Below are 24,592 nucleotides of genomic sequence, written 5' to 3'. Positions count from 1 at the left end.
CCCGATTCAATTTTATCATAGCGTTCGTACTCTCATATAGTTTAGAAAAGGTTTACTTGCTGTGAATGCAAGTATTCTCACTACTTAAAAGGATGGCAAGACATATACAGTCTTTACCCTGATCATTACCACAGAAGCACAGAGAAGAGCAACTGGGTTACCCAAATTACTCATACAATCGCCAATTTGGGGTGTGTAACGTAAAAGTATTACAAAAATAATAAAGTGTCACGGATTGCTTCTCCAATGGAATAATAAATAGGGCTCAAAGTAATGACATTACGTATGAAATGCACAGTGTAGCGAGTATAAGTTACTTTTTGAGTAACGAGGCCAACATGATGATGCTGTAGCGGCAGGCGCATATCCGTCCGTGCGTGAGAATGACGCACCGCAGCTGAGATGAAGCACCGCTGGCTCTGGACGTGACTGACACGGCCCGCTACACACAACGACAAATACAGATCCGGAAAATTATGTAGTCGGCAATTCGATTCTAATGTTCAAGCAGTTGACATGAGAAGGAGTCCAAATCGTGTCCACGCGCATACCACCGCATCGGATTCTCATTGACGAAGGACACGGCTGCGCGTCGTCGTCGGGAACCGGGAGATGGACGAGACGACTGCGGTAACCGGGGAGGGCGGGAGACCGAGCGAGGCAGCGGCCGCCGGCCTCTCTCTACAGCTGGACCTGGGGGACACCGGTTCGTATGCATTCCCTCCTGTAACAGCTGCTTTAATTTATTTCTGGACAACGACAAATGGTCGCATCGTGTTATCATTTGAAGCCCAGTTGCCAATGACAGCAGGTGCATTGGGGATAGGAAGTTGGGACCAAGTGGCCAATACTATCTGAAAGGTGAACCTTGATGAATCAAGATCGGCAAGACAGGCTTATGATCATAGCCTCTGTATGTGACAGGTCAGGGTTTGTCGTTAGTCGTGTTCATCATAAATACACACGTGGCACATACACACACACACACACACACACACACACACACAGAAAAGGCTAGACTATATGGCGAAACAGAGATTTAGTGTTAGGATTTTAAAGATATTTTGCCACTGAGGCAGAGTGAAGAGTGTAGTCAGAGAAACCTAAGCTGTGCAAATGAATAATGAATAGCTGGATTAGATAACAACAGTGTCAAGATTCAAGTCACTACTGCTCTGTTGTAAATGGCCTACAGTGTCAGTCAGCTCACCACAGGCTGGCACAAAAACAAGGTGCACATTTGGGAGGCGTTATAGACACCCAAGCAGCTAACTAGAGTCCCCACAACAACTGATTTATTGCTCTGACACAGAGACTAGCTGTTGTGGGATATGCTATGATGGCTGCATCAACTGCACCTCATTTGTACCCACATCATCAGCAGCAGCTGCCTATATGCAAACCCCCTCACACACTGGGCTGCCCATTAGCCACTATAATCATCTTATCAGCACACACACACACACACACACACACACACACACATGCTATAGTGGTAGCTGGCATCTGCTCCACTCTTCAATCTCCATCCCTCTTCATATTTCTTTCCGTCTCCCTCTTTACCTCCCTCTTCCCTACTAAATCTGAAGAGTGCTTTATGTAATCTGATATGGCATTATAACATAAACCAGACACGAAGCCCCGGTGGGTATCAGCAACTCAAAGCATTGCTGTGAATGTCATGGCTACAAATGCGATGGGACACGCGTGACATGTTTATATTTATTTCGTTCTTCAGGAAATTCTGTCCAGACTTAGAGTTACAATAAGAGGTACGAGGCAGATGTTGCCCTCATCTTTGAGTGCTATAATCTCTCTAATATAGAGAGTGGTGTTGTAGCTCCAACAAGTTGTCTTTGCGTGTGTGTGTGTGTGTGTGTGTGTGTGTGTGTGTGTGTGTGTGTGTGTGTGTGCGCACGCATACATGTGTGCAGCTCCACTGGATGATTGTGCACAGATTATCAGATGTATCCAGAGGCTGGTGGCATTGTACTTGTGTGTGTGTGGAGAGAGTGAAACCTTTCCATTCTCGGGGCACCAGGAGCGTCTTCTCTTCTGTTTAGTGTCATATTAATGTCACAGCAACAGGCCGCCATTTTCTCAGCTGACAAGGGAGAGGTCTAATCCTCTTTACTCTGACACACACACACACACACACGCACACACACACACACACAGGCCTCCAGGCATACTTCTCCTAACACTGAGACGATTACTAGAATGTACGTTCCAATGAAACGTTCAGGAAATGTACAGTAAACTCTACAGTGTTACTACACTAACACAGTCACATATGATGTTCAAAACAAATGGGCCTGAAGCCTCTTATAGACCAACATGTAGTAACCAGACAGTGACAGCTACAGTGAGGGTGTCCTGTTGTTGTCTGCAGCTCATTGGCACATTATTCTGGCCTGACCCTAATCCTACCGGCACTGTTTGTTTGTGCGGTCGACCCAGGATGCTCCTCATTGTTCTGCCTGATAGGCTTCGATGCAGCATTAATCTGCAGGTTACAGGTGTACAAAAGAATCAGAGAAAGCAATGTCATTTTCAGGGTCCACTCACCTTTGTTGATGCACTTGCACCTTTGAGTTTGTCACTCTGCATTTGTGTTAATAAATTGATTATTTTGGCTAGATTTTTGTTCAGCTAATTTTTTGCAGTGTGCGGAATAAGTCTGACTTTTTTACTTTTTACTTCACCTGAATTTGTTCCATGCATCCACAACAACATCAGAGCACAACGACATTCTTATATATTTTTCACCTCACCTTTGGCAATTTTCATTCATTCAGGCAGAAGGAATACAGAGGGGGAGCCGGAGTAGGGGAGGCACAGGACAGAAAGCTCTGGTGGGATTTGAGCCTTAGTCAGCAGCGGCCTTAACTGCATGACTATCCTGCCACACTAATGTCGGGGTTTTTAATCAAACATGCTGCATATCCATTTGGATTTTTGACAATTCACACTGACTCATGTATTTTGTTCACTTAATCTACTGAATGTGTACAAATAGCCTTCATAAAAGTACCATCTAATATGACTACTCTTGCATTGTTGTGGCACTCAAACTGCCAGTTTTGTTCTATTTTCAATTGTCAGAATGAACAAATAATGATATGGAACCAGTCATCTGGGACACGAAAAGAAGAAAAACCGCTACCATTTGCCTATTCAATTCAATATTACATTTGTTATTAAATCAAATAGGTCAGTGTTTCTTAACCCAGTCCTCAAGTACCTCTAGTCTTGCACAACTGATTCAGTTAAGTCATAAGAAAGTGTGGCCCTTAACTGAATCAGGTGTGCAAGAGTTAACACTGCAGGATAGGGGGGGTACTTAAGGACTGGGTTGAAAAACACTGAAATAGGTTATGTGGCCACTGTACTACTAATAAAATATAGATGCATGACAGAGGGACTCTACAATGTATGGAGTACTACTACTGTGTGAAGTGTTTTCTGTTGTGCTTCAGAAACAGCAACATCTGCTGTGTGTTGTACTTGAGCATGGCTTAAAAATATATTATCCCTGCTCTGTCAGTGGCAGCATCCCTTATCCTCACCCTCAGATGACCTGGAGATTAGTATGACAATGTAAGACAAGTAGTCTTTGAACAGTCTTTGAAGACAAGTAGTATTGTGAATTGTATGGTTTGCCTCTTCTCTCTCTCTCTCTGTCTCTCCCCCTCACCTTCTCCATCCACTTCACCTTCCTTAATGCTCTCTCGTTCTCTTTTAGTCCAGTTGCATCCTTAGTGTCAGTGGCGCCTCCTAATCCTCATTTGTGATTGGCTGCTGATGATTGTCTTGAGGCATCAGCCAATGGCAGCTCGACCAGATTAGGGCGGAAGTCAATCCAATAGAGTTTCACCTTGTAAAAAAACAAATCTGGCTGCTCCAGGAATAGAAAACATTGACTGCACCTCACAGCAGTCTGTGATTGCTGATTCTCAGATTTTGGTTTCTCCTGGTATTTACTTCTTTTTTTTTCTTTTGCTGGATTATCAAAAAATTAGTAACCTGCAGACACTGAAGCCTTCTGCAGGTGAGTGAACCTCCAAGCCAGTTGGGATGAACTTGATGAAGTTATCATATGTGTGGATAAATAAAGTTGCTGGATGTAGAATGAGATGGTTCTTCGTTTCAAATAAATCTGTATGTAGTTAATTTTACATCCTTTTTAGTTGAGTGATGAATTAAATATGCATGATATTGACTTTATACATCGTACCTTTATAACAACATATAGGTTGTTGGTTTGCAGCTTCTACGTTTGTCATGGTGCTGGTTTCCTTGCGAGGTATCCCTTGATAGTCGTTCATGATATCTATGCAGGTTTCCTCTGACTCTAATAATCTGAACCACAGATTGTGGGACCATGAAGTAGGACTGGCACATCGGGGCACCTGCAGAACAAATCAGGGGATCCCATTTGTAACTAGGGATAATTTTTACCCCAATAAATGTAGCAGAAGATGAGAGATACTTGTATCAGTTAGCCTGCTGTTGAGGATAGTAGTCTGTGCCTATGCAGACCTGTTTCATACTTGACCTACCATGGCTCAAACCTGCGTGGTTAATGCCCACCAAGATGGCATTCCTTGCTAAATCATAAATTGCTACGTCACACTAAATGATGTGCTGATGAATACTCCTCTCAACCTGTCTGTTTCTCATATGTCTACTCTTCTTTCTCTGGCTGTCCACAGATCCAGCCAAGAGGGCTCAGATAACAGAGGTGAGAGGCTTCTTCACAGTATACACCTCTCTCTCTCTCTCTTTCTCCATCTCTATCTCTCCCTCTTTGTGTGTGTGTGTGTGTATATAGGTTTGCCTGTACAGAATCTTTCCATATATCCTTGTAAGGGACAACACCCGCACATATATCACACACATATTTGCTTTTTTCCCCTCTCTCTCTCCCTTTGCCAGATGCCGTCCCCATTCGGAGTGGGCGCAGCCCATGAGAAGAAGATCGGCCACAGGAGAGTGGACGCCTCTGGAGAGACAACATACAAGAAGGTAGGCTTTTTCTTCTTCTTCCTGTTCTCTCTCTCTCTCTCTCTCTCTCTCTCTCTCTCTCTCTCCCTCCCTCCTTCAGTTTCCTCCCTTTCTCAGTGTCTGAGCCCCATTCATCCCCATCTCTCTCTCCTTCCCCTTGGATCTCTTTTTTTTCTCATTTGTTGTCTACCCTCCCATCTCCCCCACATCTCCTATTTTTTCTCCTCGAATCCAGTGTGTATATATGCATCTTAAGCACTGTTTGTAGGTCTGCTTGGCCTCACAATTGTCCTTTTCTCTGCTTGCCCCCTCTAGACCACATCCTCTGCCTTGAAAGGGGCCATCCAGCTGGGTATTGGATACACTGTTGGCAACCTCAGCTCCAAGCCTGAGCGAGATGTGCTGATGCAGGACTTCTACGTGGTCGAAAGCATCTTCTTCCCCAGGTGTGTTTGTGTGAATGCGCGTTTTTGTTTATGTGTATATGCATCGTGTATAGGCAGCATCTAATATAATCTCTCTCCCTCTTTCTGGACCCTTGCTCTTGACCCCACCTTGCTCCCTGCAGTGAGGGCAGCAACCTCACTCCAGCCCACCACTACCCAGACTTCAGGTTTAAAACCTACGCCCCTGTTGCCTTCCGCTACTTCCGAGAGCTTTTTGGGATCCGACCGGATGACTACCTGGTGAGATATATATTTTAATATATAGTTATATCAGTATATTATATTATATATTATATATTATATATCAGTTGCTCCAGAAGATCTCATAGTATTAGTTAGCACCCTATTAATTTGTTGTAATTATCCTGAACGGGTCAATACCTTCCAATTCAAAAACAGCTAGAATGCTGTTAATCGCTTAATGGAACTAGAGCCTATAAGACATCGTTTGGGGCAATGTAGGTGGGCCCAATTGTGTTGACATTATGCTGTGGAAATACACAGAGATCTGACTAACAATTGGACACTTTTTTGTTTTGTTTCACTCGGTTGTTATAATTCATTTGATGGGATAGTAGTGTAGCAGATACTATATGTAGCAGATACTATATGATGATAGTACTACATGGGCTAAATATAGATTTGTATGAAGGGATGAAGTTCCCTCTGACTGATCATCCTGTGGGGTTATCAAGGAAAACCTGATCCCCTGCCACATCCACGTTCTGCTGCTCTGAGGATAAGCATTAAACACCCACACATATATACACACACTCACACAGACAAAGACAAGCATGCACACACAGATACACATGAAATTATTACTGCACATGTCTTCACATATCTCGCATGCAAGGGTGCGCACACACACAGACACACACAGACACACACACACACACACACACACACACACACAGACATACAGTGCACTCAGTCACACGTTTAAGCTCACATTCTACCTGTGCCAGATGGAGATTAGTGGACTAAACCTTTCTTTTTTAAGCTCCAAGTGATGGCAGCAGACAGTCTCAGTCAGAGGGCTGACTGTGTTTTCGTTGGCTGTGTGTGGCTGGGTGTGGTGTGTGGGTGGGTGTGTGGGTGTGAGTGGGTGTCCGCACGTGTGTCCGCACATGTGTGTCTCTGTCTGTTGCTTGTTTGTGTGTGTGTGTGTGTGTGTGTGTGTGTGTGTGTGCATTCGATTGACTAAGCTGTAAGAATTATTATAGTATTAATAGTATTAATTAATACTATGTTATACTAATCCAACACAAGAGATGTGCACTTGTCATACTCATACATACATCATGAATGGACATGCAAAATCATTATCATACTCTGAGTTGATCTCAACAATTAGGAAGCGTCTGTATCGGTCCACTTTACAGAGAGTTATTCTTACACTTGTAAAAGCATATGCCCTTTAACCCACATTTCACAACACAAAATAGTAATGTAACCTCCATTAACACTGCAGGGTGTAAGTGCAGTAATGCACAATTTACTCTCCTAGATTTCTAAATCATTCCGCCCAACCACCCCTACGATGTCTATCCGTAGCCAGTAGTATACACACATACAGTAATAAGTAATCAAACTCTTTTATTGCAGTGTAGTGCAGGCATCATCAAAAATGATTGTTTTTGATTGTAGAGTCCCTTTTACTGCTGATGAGCATGTGAGTGGGCATGTATTATTGGCTTGACCATTTGGTAACTCTATTGGAGATTCTATTGGAGCCAACATTTTGAGACTATACGATATTAGCCTGTACTGTCTATGAAGTGTTAACAGTATTCTAAAGCCTTAGCATGCACCACAGCAAAGTACAAAAATACAGAATGCACTACTCATTATAAAATTGTAATTTCAAAAAGCCTCTTTGCCAAAAGGTCAGACTATTCCTTTAAGACTGGTTCACTTGTTATAGTTCCTCTGATGTTCTATATAAAGAATCTTTTGTGATTTTGGGTCAAGTTTTTATTTTGTAGGATATGTGTCAGTGATCCCTGTGTATGATACTAAACTGGTTTAAATGTTAAAATAGGTTCTTCTGTGTCTCTGTGTCTAGTATTCTCTATGTAACGAGCCATTGATTGAGTTGTCAAATCCGGGGGCAAGCGGCTCCATATTCTATGTGACCTGTGATGACGAGTTCATCATCAAAACTGTCCAGCACAAGGAGGCTGAGTTTCTGCAGAAACTACTTCCTGGATACTATATGGTGAGTCAAATCAAGCCCCTCCCTCATCAGAATAATCTCAGTAACTTTGGGAAACTAGTTATTGCAGAAGCCCCATTTTTACTCCATGCACAGCAAATATTTAATTTCTACGGAATTAATTTTCATCCTTTGGAAAATGCAAGGAGTCATAATCCAGTTGATTGAAAGACAGATTTTGTAATACAATGTGCCCATTCAGAGACTTGAGAAACATTAGGCTGCAGTCGGGTGCCTGCATGTGTATTTGTGTGAGAGCAAGACAGTGTTTTAAGCTACTGGTCATTCTCATCCTCTTTATCCGACCCCCTGTTGTTGACTCTGGTCAGCAGTGACGCTAGCCAGTAGCTTTGTGCTAGACAAAAGGAGAGAGGTTGTGCCTGGCCACGACCCGCGCTAAGCACTCCTTAACAGGTTAAGCATGCACATGATAGGGACAGGCGGGCCGAGGCCTGCAGGTGAGTCACGCTGTCTGGCAGGTGAACGGGACTGGGGCCAAGTTACTGATAGCCCTGCAAGCAGAAATACCCTACAAGTCTTATTATCAATCATTATACAGTACCTTTTCCACCTTCACCTCTTCCTCTCCTCCCTGCCTCCTCTACTTCTGCCTCTCTCCAGAACTTGAACCAGAACCCCCGGACTTTACTGCCAAAGTTCTTTGGCCTCTACTGCGTCCAGTCTGGGGGCAAGAACATCAGGATTGTTGTGATGAACAATGTTTTGCCCCGCGCCGTACGCATGCACCTCAAGTTCGACCTGAAGGGCTCCACCTACAAGAGGCGAGCGTCCAAGAAGGAGAGGGAGAAGTCCAGGCCCACCTTTAAAGACCTGGACTTCCTGAACGATGTTCCTGAAGGTCTCAATCTGGACCAGGACACATACAGCGCCCTGGTCAAAACCCTGCAGAGAGACTGTCTGGTGAGAGAGAGAAGGGGGGTAGGGATGGAGGAATGGAATGGGAAGAGATGAGGAGAGGGTGAGGTTGGGAATAGAGGGGGCTAGTTTAGACTAGGGATATCTTTGGAATTGCAATTTATTGTTTTTTTCTTCACCTAAAACTTGTCTTATTGTGTGAAAAAGTGTCCATACTTGTCCCCATTTTTAAATGCAAAGCACCTCATGGATCCAGAAAGTAACTCATTCACATATTAGCCTATGTTCCCCTAGTGTGGTACTGTGTGTCCTTGTTCATAGAAATAGCTTGTTAGCACAGTTTGCATTTCTTATTTTAACAAAGCGGCACGGCTGGTAAATAAATAGAATAACTGTGATACAAGCGGACCAGATATTGCTTTCAGGCTATCTAGAAAGACTGATGAGAGAGAAAAGGGCAAGGAGAAAGCGATTGAAAGATAAAATAAGGGAGTAGAGGAATGTAGGGAAGGTAGGAGTAGGGAGTGGATTGGAAAGATGTGAGCATGTGTTATGCTTATGCTAAATGCTAACCCGGCTGGAAAATAAATTCCACACATAAAAATGTTGTGACTTTCTGGTCAGTGTAGAAAATGTCTTGAAAAAATCATGTATGTGTTGCGTGCCAGGTCCTGGAGAGTTTTAAGATCATGGACTACAGTTTGCTGCTCGGGGTCCACAACCAGACCCAGGCGGAGAGAGACCAGCAGGCCCAGGGTTCACCTGCAGTGGGAGACGAGAAGAAGCCTGCAGCCCAGAGAGCCTTGTACTCCACTGCCATGGAGTCTATACAGGGAGGCTCCACATGCAGGGACACACTGGACCACGATGACACGTAAGTCACACACACAGCAACGTATTCATGTACACAGACACATGCATACACACACACACACACACACACACACACCATTTCATGATGTATGCTCAGCAGATCATTAAATTAAAGTCACACCTTCTTCCTCTGTGTCCAGTATGGGTGGTATTCCAGCCGTGGGTGGCAAAGGAGAGCGCCTCCTGCTGTTCATTGGAATCATTGACATCCTACAGTCCTACAGGTACACATCACTGTTGGCTTTACAGGTGCTATAAAGGTATAGCATTTTAATATCAAATCAACACTGCATCAATTATGAAACATTGATATAATTACTATAAACAAACGAGACCATCGCAGAGAAGATTGCAGCCTCTACCAGCCTAAGCTTTCAGAGTTTCTCACAATGCCAGATGGCAGAATCAGTGAAAGGCCGATGGAAAAATCACTTCCAACATGTTTATCCTCTTTAATAAACCGAGGCCAAGTAGCAGCATCCTCGGCCTGAAGAAACAGGGTTTATGGGACATGTGGTCTTAATTTTGAGAAACACAAGCACTAAAAATACCAATGGCCAGTTGCATATACAAAGGTATCACAATTTATTTTACTAATTATATATTAGTGTTTAATAATGCTACACGTAGCACCTTTAACACCTACTAACCCAGTGGTTCTCAACCTTTTTGGCTCGTGACCCCTTAAAACACAGTGATGCCTACTTGCAACCCCCCCATTTCAGGCTGCATATGCAGAGTGATAAATAGTTCAGCCTTTTCTCTTTTCAGGTGTTGCTTCATTTGATTGTCAGAGGAAGCCTAGAGGCTGAAAACTAATCAGTATTTCACGAGAAAAGTAAAAAAGAATTGCGAAAAATCTGAAAAAATTGACATGATAATAAATTTGTATAGTAGATATAGTAGAACATATTAAGTGACAGGTTTAAATGCACAAAAAATGTATTTTCTCACACTGGCATCAGATCTTCTATCAGAAAGGAGGAAAAAGTAATTCAGACACAAATTGAAATAAATATACAGCCATAGGAGACACATAACCTCTATTTTCACAGCAAGTGTGGCTATAGAGAGATGTGAGAGGCCTATCATAAAATCTGATCTTTTGAATCAGATCTATTAATCATGCCAAAATGACAAGTGGAGCCATAGCTACTGATCCCACCCTCTCTTGCCCGCTAATAACAATGAGTCATTGAATGAGTTGAATGAAATCATTTAATTTCTTGTCTGACAGGATGATTAAGAAACTGGAGCACTCGTGGAAGTCCCTCATCCATGACGGAGTGAGTAGCTTTCACATAATTGATAAAAGTCTGTCCAAGCAAACCACACCTAGTTAAGCCAGATCAGAATGAGCTGAGCTGTTTCATAGCGGTTTGGTCATGCGTGTGTGAAGTTACAGAAACTGTTTGGGCAGGACATTCAGTCAGCATCTGATAGGCGCTGTGAAAAGGCCTCTGCTGCTCCTACCGCTCTCTGCTGCTCTGCTTACAGTTGAATAATTCAGCAAACACGCATCAATGAGTCATGCTTTCTGTCTCTCTCTCTCTATCTTGCCCTCTTTGTTGCTCTGACTCTTCACATGTCTCTTTTCCTCTGTTCTCTCTTTGTTTTCTCTTTTTCTCTCTTTTCTCTCAGGACACAGTGTCGGTTCACAGACCTGGTTTCTACGCTGAAAGGTTCTACAAATTCTGCAGCTCCACTGTGTTCAGGAAGAGTTGCTGTGAGTTTACACATGAGCATGAGCCACACTCTCATACGTTACGCTCGATAACAACAATATTAATGAAGGAATTTTTTTGTTTTCTTTTGTATTAATTATCATGACATCTTACTTTTTTTTGAATGAGCGTACTAGTAACCTGTCCTCTGCCCTCTGCACTCACAGCACTGCGGTCGTCTCCGTCTAAGAGGGGGCGAGGGGCTCTGTCCATGTCCAAGAACAGTGGTCCTGGAGCAGGCTCGTCGGGCGGCCAGCGTCCCTCAGTGAGTGACGAGAGGCAGGAAAACCTGGACAACTTGGAGAACTTACGAGGAGCTCGTGGCTTCCCCATGCTGGAGGACGACGGTACGACTTCTTGTAAACTCCGTTACACTAGACTGTATTCGAGATGAAATGAGGCGATATATCCAGGAAAAAATTCCCCACAGGGATCATTAAAGGTTCTCCTGATTTCATAGCAAGTGAAAATGGCACGCTCAACTTATTAAGCTAACCTTGTTATTATTTAACCTGGCACCCTACTAGATTTGGCTGTTTGGAGTTGACTGTGCCATTTTCATTTTCTATGAGGTGATGAGGAGCATGACAGCTCGAAATGTCACTTAGTGGTATTAATAAAATAGACCTCTGGGAGCTATACAGTGTGCAGACTCCATCTACTATGTCCTGTTTTCTGTCTGGCACCTGTTGACATACAGGATGTGCCTGTTTTTCACTCGTTCTCCATGAAATGAGGTGCACCTTTAATGATCCCTGTGGGGAAATTGCATTGTTGTGGCAGCAGAATCAAAGTAAAAAAAACAACAAATCAAGACTAGATATAGATAGATATAGCAGAACAGGAAGAGAGCAAGGTGTTCACACCAATACAATAAATAAAGGTGCTATAATACATGCAATAAAGGCAAAGAGGATAAGCAGCATCCTTGCCTTGCTACCAAAACTTTTACAGATACAAGGGCAGTCAACCAGTACACAGATATACAGTTCAGTTCAAGGTCATATGTGCAGGGTGTGCAAAAGCAAATGTTCATCATTTACAGTTACTGTCTGTATCTCCAAAATGTCAACTTTTCAGGAACTAAGAAAAACAGCCTTGTTTTAGCTTGATCACAATGCATTTCTGACTTTAGCCTTTGAATTTTCTTTTGGTTTCATAAGCCCAAGAGGTCGGAGAATTTTCTCAACCCTCTGAGGAGCTTGTAATCCTTCAACTGAAGTGAAAACATGAAAATCACCAAAATTGGAGTTACATGGTTTTCACAGGACAACAGCGATATGAGGTGTATAGGTGTATAGTCCAGCTGAGCGTAGAAGCAGGACAGTAGTATGCTCCATGGTACAAACACTGATACTTTCTGTTGCTCAGATATTTTACTATGACTGATTCTGTTAAAGCACCGCATTTCCTCATCTTGCCACATCACGCATCACATTTCAGACCTCACAATCTATTTATATCTGTCATTTTATTATGCTAATCAGGGAGAGAGCTGCCCTGCACGCCTCCTTCCTTTGAAGATGCCACCACAGTATCCATCGCTACCACCCTCTCCTCCAACAACTCCTTACCCACCACCCCCTTCGACACGCCGGAGCACCCACGCTACAGGAGGCAAATGCACTCCCCAAGTGTGGTCAGGTGAGCATCATCATCTGAATATGCAGTGTCATATCCAATCAGTACAAAGACATAAAGACACAAAGCAGCATTGCATTCACTCACCAAATAGCTTCTGCTGCTTCTCACCATAACGCTCTTTCCTTGCCTTGCTGATGTCACATCCTGTGTTGTCCCATGTGCTTCCAGGTCACAACAGGAGGTAGTTGAGGTGCATGAGGAAAAGCAGGAGACCATTACAGTGGAGGTGGAGCTCAGGTATACACACACACACACACACACACACACACACACACACATAGCATCCATAGCTCCCTGTGTGACAGTGTTTTGACAGCGTCTCTTCTCTTGCTTCTCACAGTAAAGTCCCAAAGAGCACGGAGCTCACACAGATGACAGAAGTGACGTCGTCCACCTCGTCCTCTGCCATCCCTTCATCCTCCCCTCCCTCTATTGGTCCACCCTCAGCACATGCCTCCTCCACCCTTCCTCCTTCCTCCGTCTCTGCCGCTCCCAGCGCTCCCTCGTCCGGCCAACCGCCCTCCACCCTTCCTTCATCCGTCCATCCGTCCGCTGATCCCTTCACTTCTGCCGCAGCTGCCCAGTCCTCCACTCTTTCCTCTCCGATCCCTCGTTCGGCCCCTCCATCCTCCACTCGTCATTCTTCAATAACTCCTTCCGCTCTAAAAACCTCCACTCTCCCTCCCGCCTCAGCATTTACTCCCATCCGCCCCGCGGCTCCTCACTCCTCCGCCCTCAGCTCCTCTCACCTGCCCTCCACCCCTCCCTCCTCCCTCCCACCGAGCCCCCAGGTGCCCCGGCAAGCGTCGCACACACCGTCCAATCAGCTGTCTGTGTCCAGCAGCCACAACTCCTTGGATGGGGAGGTGCAGGTTTCCGACATCTACTTTGTAAGTCTCTCCCACTGTTGTGTGGGGTTTTTTGTTTTTTTGAGGATTTTGAAACTGAGATAATAGGCCTGTTTCGCATGACTGAACCAAACCAAACTGAGCTGTAAAGTGAACTGCCTCCAGCCTGGGGACACACTAGAAGACTTTTAAGGTCCTGACCGCTTTTGAAAACACTTTGCATCATACACATAACAACGGATTTCACAGATTTTGTTGTCTTTCAGTCGTGCTCACGGTCACACTAGACAATCAGGCAAGGACGGGGTTTCACACATTTAACAACATTTAACGACTTTTGTCAAATAAGCCCCGTCCTGATAATTTTATATTATCGGGGCAGCTCAGATCAGTCTGCAAGTCGATTGGGATGGTTGATATTGAATCTGTGGACTCCTCACACAACCAGATCATCTTTGCAGACCCTCTGACCCAACCAAGCCTCGGAGCAGGGTTTCCTCTCCTGATTTTCTGGCTGGCCAAATATGGTGTTAATCGGCCCAATAATCCTCTAGTGTGCCCCCAGCCTCACTCAGATAAACTCATTGAAACCTTAAAAAATCCCTCATGAAAATCAACCTTCATGACTGCTAACTGTTTCATTAAGGATCTAATATGTGAACAGCACCATGCATTTTTTTTATTTTATTATTGGGTCAGTACAGTTCAGGCATCGTTTGGCACTGTTGTTTTAATGTCAGTCCTCTTCCAGAGAGTAAAGATGCTTTTTCCTCTCTCTGTTTTTGTCCGGCTTACTGGGTCTCTTCCAGTGGCCCAGTCAGGACAGCGTGGTAGAGTTATGAGGGTGAGGGGGGGAGGGTGTGTGTTGGAGTGTGCATGTAATATGGGGTGCTTTCACTGACCAAAATGTATTTTCTTTCTGGAGCACGAGGCTGTCACCAGTCATAGTTCATGCTTTTGAATGTATCAGCAATACATCGGGGTTGTGTGTCCTGCACAGCATGATGTGTGTGCATACAGTATTTATATCTGTCAATCTGCATTCATGCACCCTGTCATCATCATCTCCATAAAACTGCATAGTTCTCATCTGATTTATTTTGTGTGAATCATTTTATATTTTACATAATGTCATTCATTCTCCATTCTTTTCCTTATTCTTTCCTTGTTTTCTCTCTCCTCCATCATACCCCTCCTAATGCCTTCCCCTCATCTTTCTCCCCTATTGTCATTTCCCTTCAACTCTCTCCATGCCCACCCTTCTCCTGTGCACATATTATATGCGTATGTGTGTGCATCTGTGTGTGTGTGTGTGTGTGTCCATCCATCAGTATGCAGATGGCAGATATTGGGTGTACTCTCCAGTTCTTGGCCGCCGTAAGCTAAACTCTAGCTCAAGTTACAATGTAAGTCACCACCATGGTAGTGAGAGTCATTTGTCATGCTAGGAGATGTTCGTTTCCATGTACCATCGCACTCCTGGTAGCTGCTCCATTTTGGGATTGCCACAAGCACAGCGGCTTATGGACCTTCAAAAGTCATGTCAGTACAGTAGAACACAGACACCATGCTTTTCACATGACTTTGTGTTTAAGTCTACACAAAAGCACTGCAAATTCAAACTGTAACTTTTGAAGGGCCATGACTACATGCATTTTAGCGGAGCATGCAGCTACCAATAAAGGGAAAATGGAAAATGTTTGAGCGTCTTGGACCTGCACTTATCAGGAGCACACTGCAGCTTGCACTGGCTTTGTGCTCCTAGTGATGAGTTCCCTCCAGCTTACGGCCCGTAGCACTCGGGTATAATTAGTTCTGAGAGCTGACGAGCTGATTAGTGTTGTCGTGCCTGGCTGGAATGAAATCTCTCTGAGTGACATTGACAACCTCCTGTTTATTAAAGCTGCACTAGGCAAGATTTTGATGTAAAATGACACCTTTCTTATCAGCGTAAACCACAAAGTGGGGCTGCAGTAGAGAGGAGCGTCCCACCCCCCTTAATTGAGACCCTGTAGATTTGCCCCATTTCAGGCAAATTAAATTCTGATGCGCGCACTAGAATTTCAGAATTGCTCACCAGAAGTGTACACAACTTCTTAAAAGTGTACACAAATGCAAAAGTGAAATATAAACTGAACTTAACATCAGATCTTTTGCCTCTCTCGTCCCTTTGGTTTCCTTTGGTATAAAGCATCACAGACTGTCTGGGTTGGTAAACATGAGCGTGCTGTGTGCAGTTTATTGACGTCACGTTACATGATTTCTGAGTGTTGAAGTTCGGATTTTTCAAACAGTTACCTCTCAATGCTATTTGGAGCCACCAATGTGCAAAATTGCGTAATGCAGCTTTAAACTGTCCAATGTTTGGGGAATGTCTTTATACATGTGCCTCTCCTCTCCTCTCCTCCTCCTCCTCCTCCTCTTCTCCTCTCCTCTCCTCTCCTCTCCTCCTCCTCTCCTCTCCTCTTGTGCTGCTGCCCTCTGCTGGCTGTGTTTGGTAACAGCAGACTCAGGAGGATCGGAGCTGGGTGTACTCTCCTCTACACGGCGGCTCAGAGTCCAGAAGGAGCTTGGATGGGGAGAGTGAGACAGTATGTACACACTTCATTCATGCTTTATCTAGGTGCTGCATTCATGTCATAATATCACACGAAAGAGAAGGGTAGATACCTGCATTTTCTCTTACGGTGTATTCTCTCTCTCTCTCTCTCTCTCTCTCTCTCTTTCCTCCAGCAGTAACTTGTCAGTGGGAATGGAAGTGATGGGTGGAGCCAGAGCCTGACTCTGCACTGATAAGCTCTGACGTATCATAAAGCCACCAGGACACTATGAAGTTTTGATCTTTATTGCCGGTTGTCCAAGCTGCATGTGGAGGCTTGCTTTGCCAACTGTGAGGGAGACCAACGAAAAACACACATGCAGGAACAAGTATATAAGCATACAAACATACATGCGCAGACACACACTTGTTATCTAAATAGTATGCAAAAAAAAAAAAGACATTCAGCTTCAATTCCTGGAGTTTGTGACTACCATCAGGAAGAGAAATAAACTAAAATCACATACAATCAGCTAAGGTAGAAGGAGTGGCACTGTGGCTGGTTTTGTTGTGCTGTGGAACGTGCTCCTCCTCTGTTTTGGCGTCCCAAAGCCATGTCCTGTCACCAATATCATGTTCTGAATATTCTTTTCTTGTCTCTTGGTGAGCAAGCTTTGGTCTTTTAGTTAAAAAACAACAAAAAAAAAACAGTCAGGTGTTGTTGCAGTCGTCCTGCCTGGAGCGGAGGTTTCATAGTGTTTCCATATAGTGTTCATGGGTGAGTAAGTCACGCTACACTGTACCAGCTCTGGCTATGCAATATGGACAAACATGTTACCTTGATTTCCCTCCTTGACTAATGCTCAACTACTTTAGCATTGATTCATGTATTTATTTTTATTAACTTTTCAAAAAGGGGGGCGGGGGCATGTCTTTTCACAAAATCTAAAATGTATATAATTTTATTTTTAGCACTTTAACAATGTACATCCAGCTGAGGTCTTTTGAAACTGTACATGTTTTGTTATCTTTCATCTTGCTTTCATCCATTGTTTGAAATTGCAGTCAGTTGATGTCTTTGTGTGTTATGTATGCACAGTATTCTCTCAGTGATCTGTTTTTTTTCAGTAGTGTCTGGTGGTCCACTTAAGAAACTTTGATCTGACAATGTATGTTTGTGTTCATAATGCCTTACTGACTCACTCATTTTCAAAATTGTTTTTGGATCACGCAGAATGAAGAAGAAAATAAATAAGAGATACATATATACATTTTTTTTCCCATTTATATGCAAATATTTTGTGAATAAATACAGAATCTTTGAATCAGAGTCAAAACAATAGGAGCCATGCAATTACACCTTTTCAGGATTTAGGAAGACAGGGGAGATATTTAAAAAAAAAAAGTGAATCTAATTATGTTTTGTAAATTGTAGATAAAGTGTGTGTGTGTGTGTGTGCTTACACTCATGCATGTAAGTCTGTATGTGCCCGTATGTCTCTGTGTGTGCATGTGAGTGTTTGCATGTGTATGAATGTGTAGTTGAGAGACACGTAAATGTTACAAATAATGTTTTTTTTTTGTTTTGTTTTTGTCCTGCCTAATTGTCAAAAGTGTAAATTCCATATGTTGTTATAGGCCGTGAAATTCTGCTACCAGCTATAAGCATGTTGGCTGTGTGAGAACTATGAAATATGCACATCCCCGCTGTCTGTACTGGCACTGGGACAATCATGAATAAACAAAATAAAATAAAGAAATGAACTAAAGGAAATAACAGTTTTATGTACAGAAAGTCAGAAAAGAGATCTACATACAGTACTTGCTATAACCACATCTTCCTTCTTCCATACATGGGAATACTTGTTGCAACAAGATTTACCATAGACTTCGCTGTCTTTGTTGAGCACTGCTGTGACATATTACTGTAATATTTGTGTCTGCTGAAATCAATATGCCTGTTTGTAGGCAACAGTGTTTATAGCTCATCACTGTGTAAAAGAAAATAAAGATTATGTTGTGTAAAAAAAAAAAAGATTTTGGTGGATTTACTTTACATATTTTTCATAAAATGTGTAGCTTTCACACACCAGCAGCAAAGCACAAGATCAGCCCTCTCACCTGGTTGAATAATAAACTTGTATTTGCATAATCAGGCCACTAGATGGCAACAGAATATCTCAGAAATAAAGTGTTTAAATTCTGCTACAGCTTGATTGAAATCTCAATTTAAAATCTTGAATACCAGAAGCTTCAAGACTCTATAAGTGCACTGGCATATTAGATTTCATGAAGGCACATCCTTATATATGAGCTCCCTGTTGGGCCATAATTCATTTTGGTCTGTTCTTTGTAAAGATCACATCGTGTCAAAAGCCTCCATTGGCCCTTCTCTCACCCCTCCACATCTCACTGACATTCTAACACCCATAACCATCATGGTATGAATTCTTCATGTCTTCACAGAAAGAGGGAGAAGAGTTTATATGCTCCGGTGCTAAAATAAACCGTCAGACATGGATCAATATGGCTTCAACCGAAGCAGTCCTTCGGGAAGTTGGTTGAGTATCTGCGGTAAAACAAGCTCTCTCTCTCTCTCTCTCTCTCTATATATATATATATATATATATACACTGCATATCTCTCTATCTCTCTCTCACACACGCACACATGCAGACAGAGAGAAACCAGAGAACAAAAATCAAAGATGAAATATGAAATATATGGGAAAGTACAATAGAAACTACGCAAGGAATTATCCTCAGAAAGATGTTATCGGTATAGGTGAGAGAATACATGCAGTGTGTTTCATGAGCCCACCTGCAAAAAATGACAGTGAGCATAGTGTGTGTTCACCTGTGTGTGTGTGTGTGTGTGTGTGTGTGCGTGTGTGTGTGTGCCCTTGTGTGTTAAGTGTATGTGTAAGACAGTGTTGCGAATGTCACTCAGGGTGACAAGTCAGCCATGTCGGGCCATGATGGAATGTGTGATGGACAAGGATCAGCAGCCACCTGGCCAATTGTCCTGGAATGAAATTGTCCCTCTCCTTCTTCCCTCCTTCCCCTCCCCATCCCCCCCACCCTCCCACCACACACACACACACACACACACACACGCACACACACACGCACACATACACACACACAGCTCTCTCGCACTGACTGTGTGGAGTTTGCATGTTCTCTCCGTTTTCACGTGGGTTTCCTCTCACAGTCAAAAGACATGCAAGTCAGATGGACTCGAGACTCTAAATTGCCCATAGGTATGAATGGGAATGTGAGTGTCTGTCTATCTGTGTTAGCCCTGCAATGCACCGGCAACCTGGCCTGGCTGTCTCCCTGCTTTCCTCCCAATGCATGCTGGGATAGGCTTCAGCAGCGGCCTGTGACCCTAAATAGGAATAAGCGGGTAGAGAAAATGAATGAATGATGGAAAATAACAACTGTCAAAGGGAACAATATTATTACGGCTATCAGAAAATACAGCTTAACACAAAGTAAATAAGAAGAAAATATACTTATCATAGTAAAAGTATTCTAAAATCCTCTCTTTCAAAGGATTTCAGAGCTTGAACTTAAAGAAAAATGATGGTGCACCGGCATCTGTACCTGGGGTGAAATGGGCCGTCACAAAGCCGAGCTTTCATCTGCAGGAAACATAAACAAATGCCTTTGTTCTTTCAAAGGAGACAGGGGAGAAAAGCAACACAAACAGGGAGAGTGTGCAGTGTGTGTGTGTGTGTGTGTGTGTGTGTAAAGGACAGAGAGTGAAAGAGAGGGAAGGAGAGAGAGAGAGAGAGAGAGAGGACGGGGGAGAGGGAGAGGGAGAGAGAGATCAAAGCAGGGGGTATGTTTTTGAATTTCTGTGTGGGAGTTAAAGCCTCACCTACCCAGAATGCCTTGCCTCAGCCCTTGCAGCCCACTCAGGTTTTTCAGGAGCATCGCCGCTCTTTGGAGCCGGCGTATTCCGATATCACCCCTCCACCAGTCATCTCCAGCTATTCTCAGAACATCTTGAAACATTACAACAAGCCTAGCATGGTGGTGTGCTGAGGAAAAAGTCTACAAAACACGAGCAGAGTCTCTAAAACCTGTTTACTTGGATCCGAGCCCATCCCCCGCTTCTCCCAATCTAGTGAAAGGGATCGAAGTGCCTCTCTTTAACGGGGTGTGAGAAGCTGTGAGCAGATGCCTGCCTGTCCGCACAGCGAGAGCGCCGTGCCCTCTCACACACACACATGAAACGCTGTGAAAGTCTCTGCGTTGCCTTGTCAGTGTCTTAAGGCAGTGTTTATCTTTGGCCGGCTGGAGAAAACAAAGCCATCGATTTCTAATCCTAATCCCCTTGCACTGCTTCTCTCCTATTGATCATCTATCCATCCTTAATGAGATGGAGGGATAGAGGGATGGAGGGCTGATGAAGGGCAAAACTCTCCTTGCCAGCCTGCTGGCGCCTTTTTCCTCCATCCGTCTCTCTTAAATCTCCCTCTCTCTCTCGCTTGTGGGGCTTTTTTGCTAACTTGATGTTCTCTATAGAGGTATGGAAAATGAATGCCGCCTGCTGCTTTTGTAGAGGTTCATCAAAACCTGCAGGCTTTCATCGCGGTGCAGAGCTGTGGAGGAGCTCTCATGCGTTTTGGTATCCCCGTCTGTGTCGTGTGAGCCTGGATATTGAAATTGGATGACTTGGATGCTTGCGCAAAACACACACACGCACACATAGACAGCGAGGGTGTATTGAGTTTCAGTCAAAACACCAGTAATGGTAGTTCTTTCTGTGTGGTACCATGTCTCAGAGTCGGCGATATTCAGTGATAATTACCCATTTCCCCCTCGGCTCTGCTTATGTAGAATCTACCCGTCATTCTCTTATCCACCTGATCTTAAGAAAATATTATTGAAGCTGTGGAGTTAGATTTTCCTCTCTAGTGGGTAATTGTGCATAATGGTCAACTCTGTGCTGTCTGCTCTGTGTCTGATGCAGAGTTTGGTGCTCATATTAAGTGAACTCTGTCGGGGAAGGGATGCCTTGACAGTAGAGCTTCACTTTGTTATTTTGTTCACCTCTAAGTTGTGGTGAAAAAGTATCTCCTTATGTCTTTCAGTTCCCCCAAAACAGCTTGTTAGCACTGTTTGCATTTTTGGCTGAAGGCTCATATCCCAAATGAATTACAGTACAATGAGTCAGCAGGTAGGGATTCAATGTCTCGATCAAGGACATTTTGACAGGACGCACTGGCTGGCACAAGGATCCAAGTCTCTGCAGTCTGTCAGACCTCTAGGCCAGCTTGCCGACATTCTTACTTGGAACTGAAGGGCTATGAAATTCTCCACTTTCCTCTATAGGCTTGTTTACATGTGTTGGTTTTGACATGGAAGACCAGATTCCCATTCTAATCCTCATGGCAATCAGTGAAGGGATGGTGCATGAATGCCGGATAATCTTGATAATCCTTTAGTCCCTCAATACTGTGGGTACGATTTGTGTCTGGTGAAGAAAAATAACTAAGTATAATTCGATATGTCAAGTCAAATTCTCCATCACCAACCTGTGACACTTTCCTCTATTTCCTCCTGTAGTTTTGGTTATGACATGGAAGACCAGATTCCTATGCACTCATAATCTTCATGGCAATCAATGGAGGGAAGGTGCTTGGTGATCCTATTCCTCAATACTGTGACCACGGTACGGTTTGTATGTTGTGGGGGGTGGGATGGAAAAATTTTGTCAACTGACGATGACCCTTTGACAGACACAATAGCAAAAACTGAACTGGATTGCGAGTAGAAGAGGATGGAGTCGGAAAAGCCTGCTGGTGAGGTTGGAGGCTCTGAGATGGTGTCTGAGTTGTTTGTGAACAGACTAGTAGGATTAATGTTAATCACAGTGGTATTCCCCTTGGGATCATGGGTCAACAATGAAGGAGACGTGGGAGGTCCAGTGACCACACCCCCGCTCCTTAGTGACCTCTGAGTCCAACCCGCAGACAACCTGGAATCTTACTGTTAGAGGTAAAGAAACGTAGAAGTAAAGAAACAAGGAAATTTCAATGAAACCAAACCGTGTATGACAGAAAAACAGTTTGTTTTGCTGAACTTTGAGGAGGCAGAGTGTGTGCACCCGTATCTGGAGTTGGGATAAAATTGGATGCTTTTGGATATAATGCATGTCACTGCAAAAATGCCACCCTGGGGTGTTTCTCCCTAAGTGTGTGATAATGGCTGCAGCAGAAGTCATTAATAGCAGGCTAATGTGTGTCAGATGCTACCTGTCCAGCAGCAGCAGCAGCAGCAGCAGGGGAGAGGGAGCCAGGACACGAGTGACTGGCCAGCATAATGAGAGGGACATGGCCTGCCAACTTGGGCAGCTGCTTCTCTAGAGGGACTGGAGATGTGTGTGTGCGTGTGTGTGCGTGTGTGTGCGTGTGTGTGTGTGTGTGTTTGTCTCTCCTCTCATTTTCGCTTTGCTTCTCTTCTCTGTTTTTCTCCTATGCAGAATTTAGAAATGCAGCCACACAAACACATACAAACACACACACACACACACACACACACACACACACACACGCACACACACACACACGCACACACATACAGGCCAACCTCGTCAGGGTTACCGTGGGAATGCCTGTGGCATTATGTCAGTCATTGAGGTGATGCCTTTAATCCTGAAACAAATTTAGACTTTGTGTTGTGTGTCTCAGGGTGTGTGTGAGTGAGCGTGCTCGCGTAAACCCCAATCTCACACCCATTAGAGTACGGCTGGCCGCGCAGCAAAGACACCCCACTGCCACTCCCACATGGAAGAGCCGGCAGGATTAGCTAGCTCTATAACCGCCCTAATCTGGGGACAAAAACCCACAATCGCCTCCCACTGAGACGCCGAGACAGAGAAAGATTCAATTTGAGCTGCCCTCCTCAATATAACAAGAGTGTCTTTTAGGGTTAAAACCACCACTGCTCAGTCTGGAATGAATCGATGTGGATTCAGCCCTAAACTGTGTCCTTTTTCATCCGTGTGATCGATCACTTTCCTTTCATCCGAAGTTGAAACACCTACAGGCAGTGCTCTGTGGTGGTGAATGGGAACGGAAGAGCTTGTCGTGACACTAAGTCTAGGTATTTATCAAAGGTCTCGCGGTGTAGAGCTGTGCTGCATGTGGATGTTCTTTGGTGAGAGGGGAGACAAGCAGCGTGCCAAACACAGTTACAGGATCAACCATTCATAAAAGACTACTGCTATGGCCTATCTCTACCACCCAGTCCTCCTAAGCACTGCAGTGTGTATATGTGCATGTGTGTGTGTGTGTCTGTGTGTGTTTGTGTGTGTGTGTATTCACATAATAAAATCACACAACAGTGTCATGCCATGGTGGGTGCAGAGTGTGCATGTGTGCAGTTATTTCCCACAGGGACAGATAGCCTACCACCCCGATGATATGATCTGTCATTTCCAGTAGAGTTCAGTGTGATGCATCATCACAAAAAAGTTATCTGCTAAATGTAGTGCCAGTGCCTCCCTCTACCACCAAATAGTCTCATTATTTGACAGAAGCTGCCTGTTTTATTGCCCCAAGCCTGGCCAAGTCTTTCCCTCTCTTCTCCTCTCTCTCTCCCTTCCTCCCCCTCACTCTCTCTTTTTTTTCTCAGGCTCTGTCTTTCTGTCTCTCTCTCTCTCTCTTACTCAGAGGCATCCGCCTCATTAACCACCATCAGCATTTTGTCTGCTGTGTGTGATTTGGATGCATTGGAAGAGAGGCAGGGGGTTGTGTGTGTGCACGTGTGTGTGTGTCTCTGTGTGTGTGCGCGCGTGTGTGTGTGTACATGTTGTGTGTATGTGTGCAATATAACTCTCATTAGGCTAGAAAAAACATTGACATTTTTGCCAGAATCCAGATCATGTTTTCTCCTCCTTTATGTATCAAAGGCTTCCTCCAATCAACTCCCCAGTGTGTGTGTGTGTGTGTGTGTGTGTGTGTGTGTGTAGATATGTGTGTGGTAGTGTACTTGGAGACAGATGTTTGCTGATTAGACAAGTTCCCACTGCCAGCTCAGCCCAATTCACCCCTGACAAAAAAACATGACGGAACACAGACGCTCATGGTGACACCCGCCCCCAACTCTCCTTTTCTCTTTTTTATTTCAAGCTCTCTTTCTCCCTCCATTTTTTCTCTCCTACTCTTTCTTTCTTCTCTCTTAGTCTCTCTCTTTCACACACACAGAGGAACCCAATACCGTGTGATTGTGGCAGCAGTATTTCAGCTGGGTGTTCTTCTGGAGTTGTTTTCCTCGTTACAGGCACCTCTGACTGAGTCTGAAGTTTCACAGAGAGCGCATTATTCTGCCAAACTCACAAATGATGAACCTTAAAGCGCTCAGGGCTTCACTTGATACTCTTTCTACATTTCAACCACACAA

General features: G+C 44.0%; 1 protein-coding gene across 1 annotated transcript; it reads left to right on the top strand.

The window, feature by feature from the left end:
• The first annotated feature begins 612 nt into the window (after nt 1–612).
• LOC139644945 (phosphatidylinositol 4-phosphate 5-kinase type-1 gamma-like) lies at nt 613–22,996 on the top strand. The gene is made up of 17 exons (XM_071520484.1): nt 613–706; nt 4,716–4,744; nt 4,939–5,028; nt 5,323–5,453; nt 5,576–5,693; nt 7,522–7,674; nt 8,293–8,592; nt 9,216–9,421; nt 9,561–9,644; nt 10,658–10,706; nt 11,062–11,146; nt 11,312–11,491; nt 12,632–12,788; nt 12,957–13,025; nt 13,129–13,678; nt 16,144–16,259; nt 22,930–22,996. Exons 1-17 carry the CDS (start codon nt 613–615, stop codon nt 22,994–22,996), a joined length of 2,478 nt encoding a protein of 825 aa, XP_071376585.1.
• Nucleotides 22,997–24,592: the final 1,596 nt, after the last annotated feature.

The sequence above is a fragment of the Centroberyx affinis genome, unplaced genomic scaffold, assembly GCF_046629955.1.
Source record: "Centroberyx affinis isolate AG114_WGS23_722 - 3 ecotype Tasmania unplaced genomic scaffold, CSIRO-AGI_Caff_v1 ptg000804l_1, whole genome shotgun sequence".
Classification (NCBI taxonomy): Eukaryota; Metazoa; Chordata; class Actinopteri; order Beryciformes; family Berycidae; genus Centroberyx; species Centroberyx affinis.
Note: the sequence above shows the minus strand (reverse complement) of the source record. Positions and strands in the feature narration are given on the sequence as shown.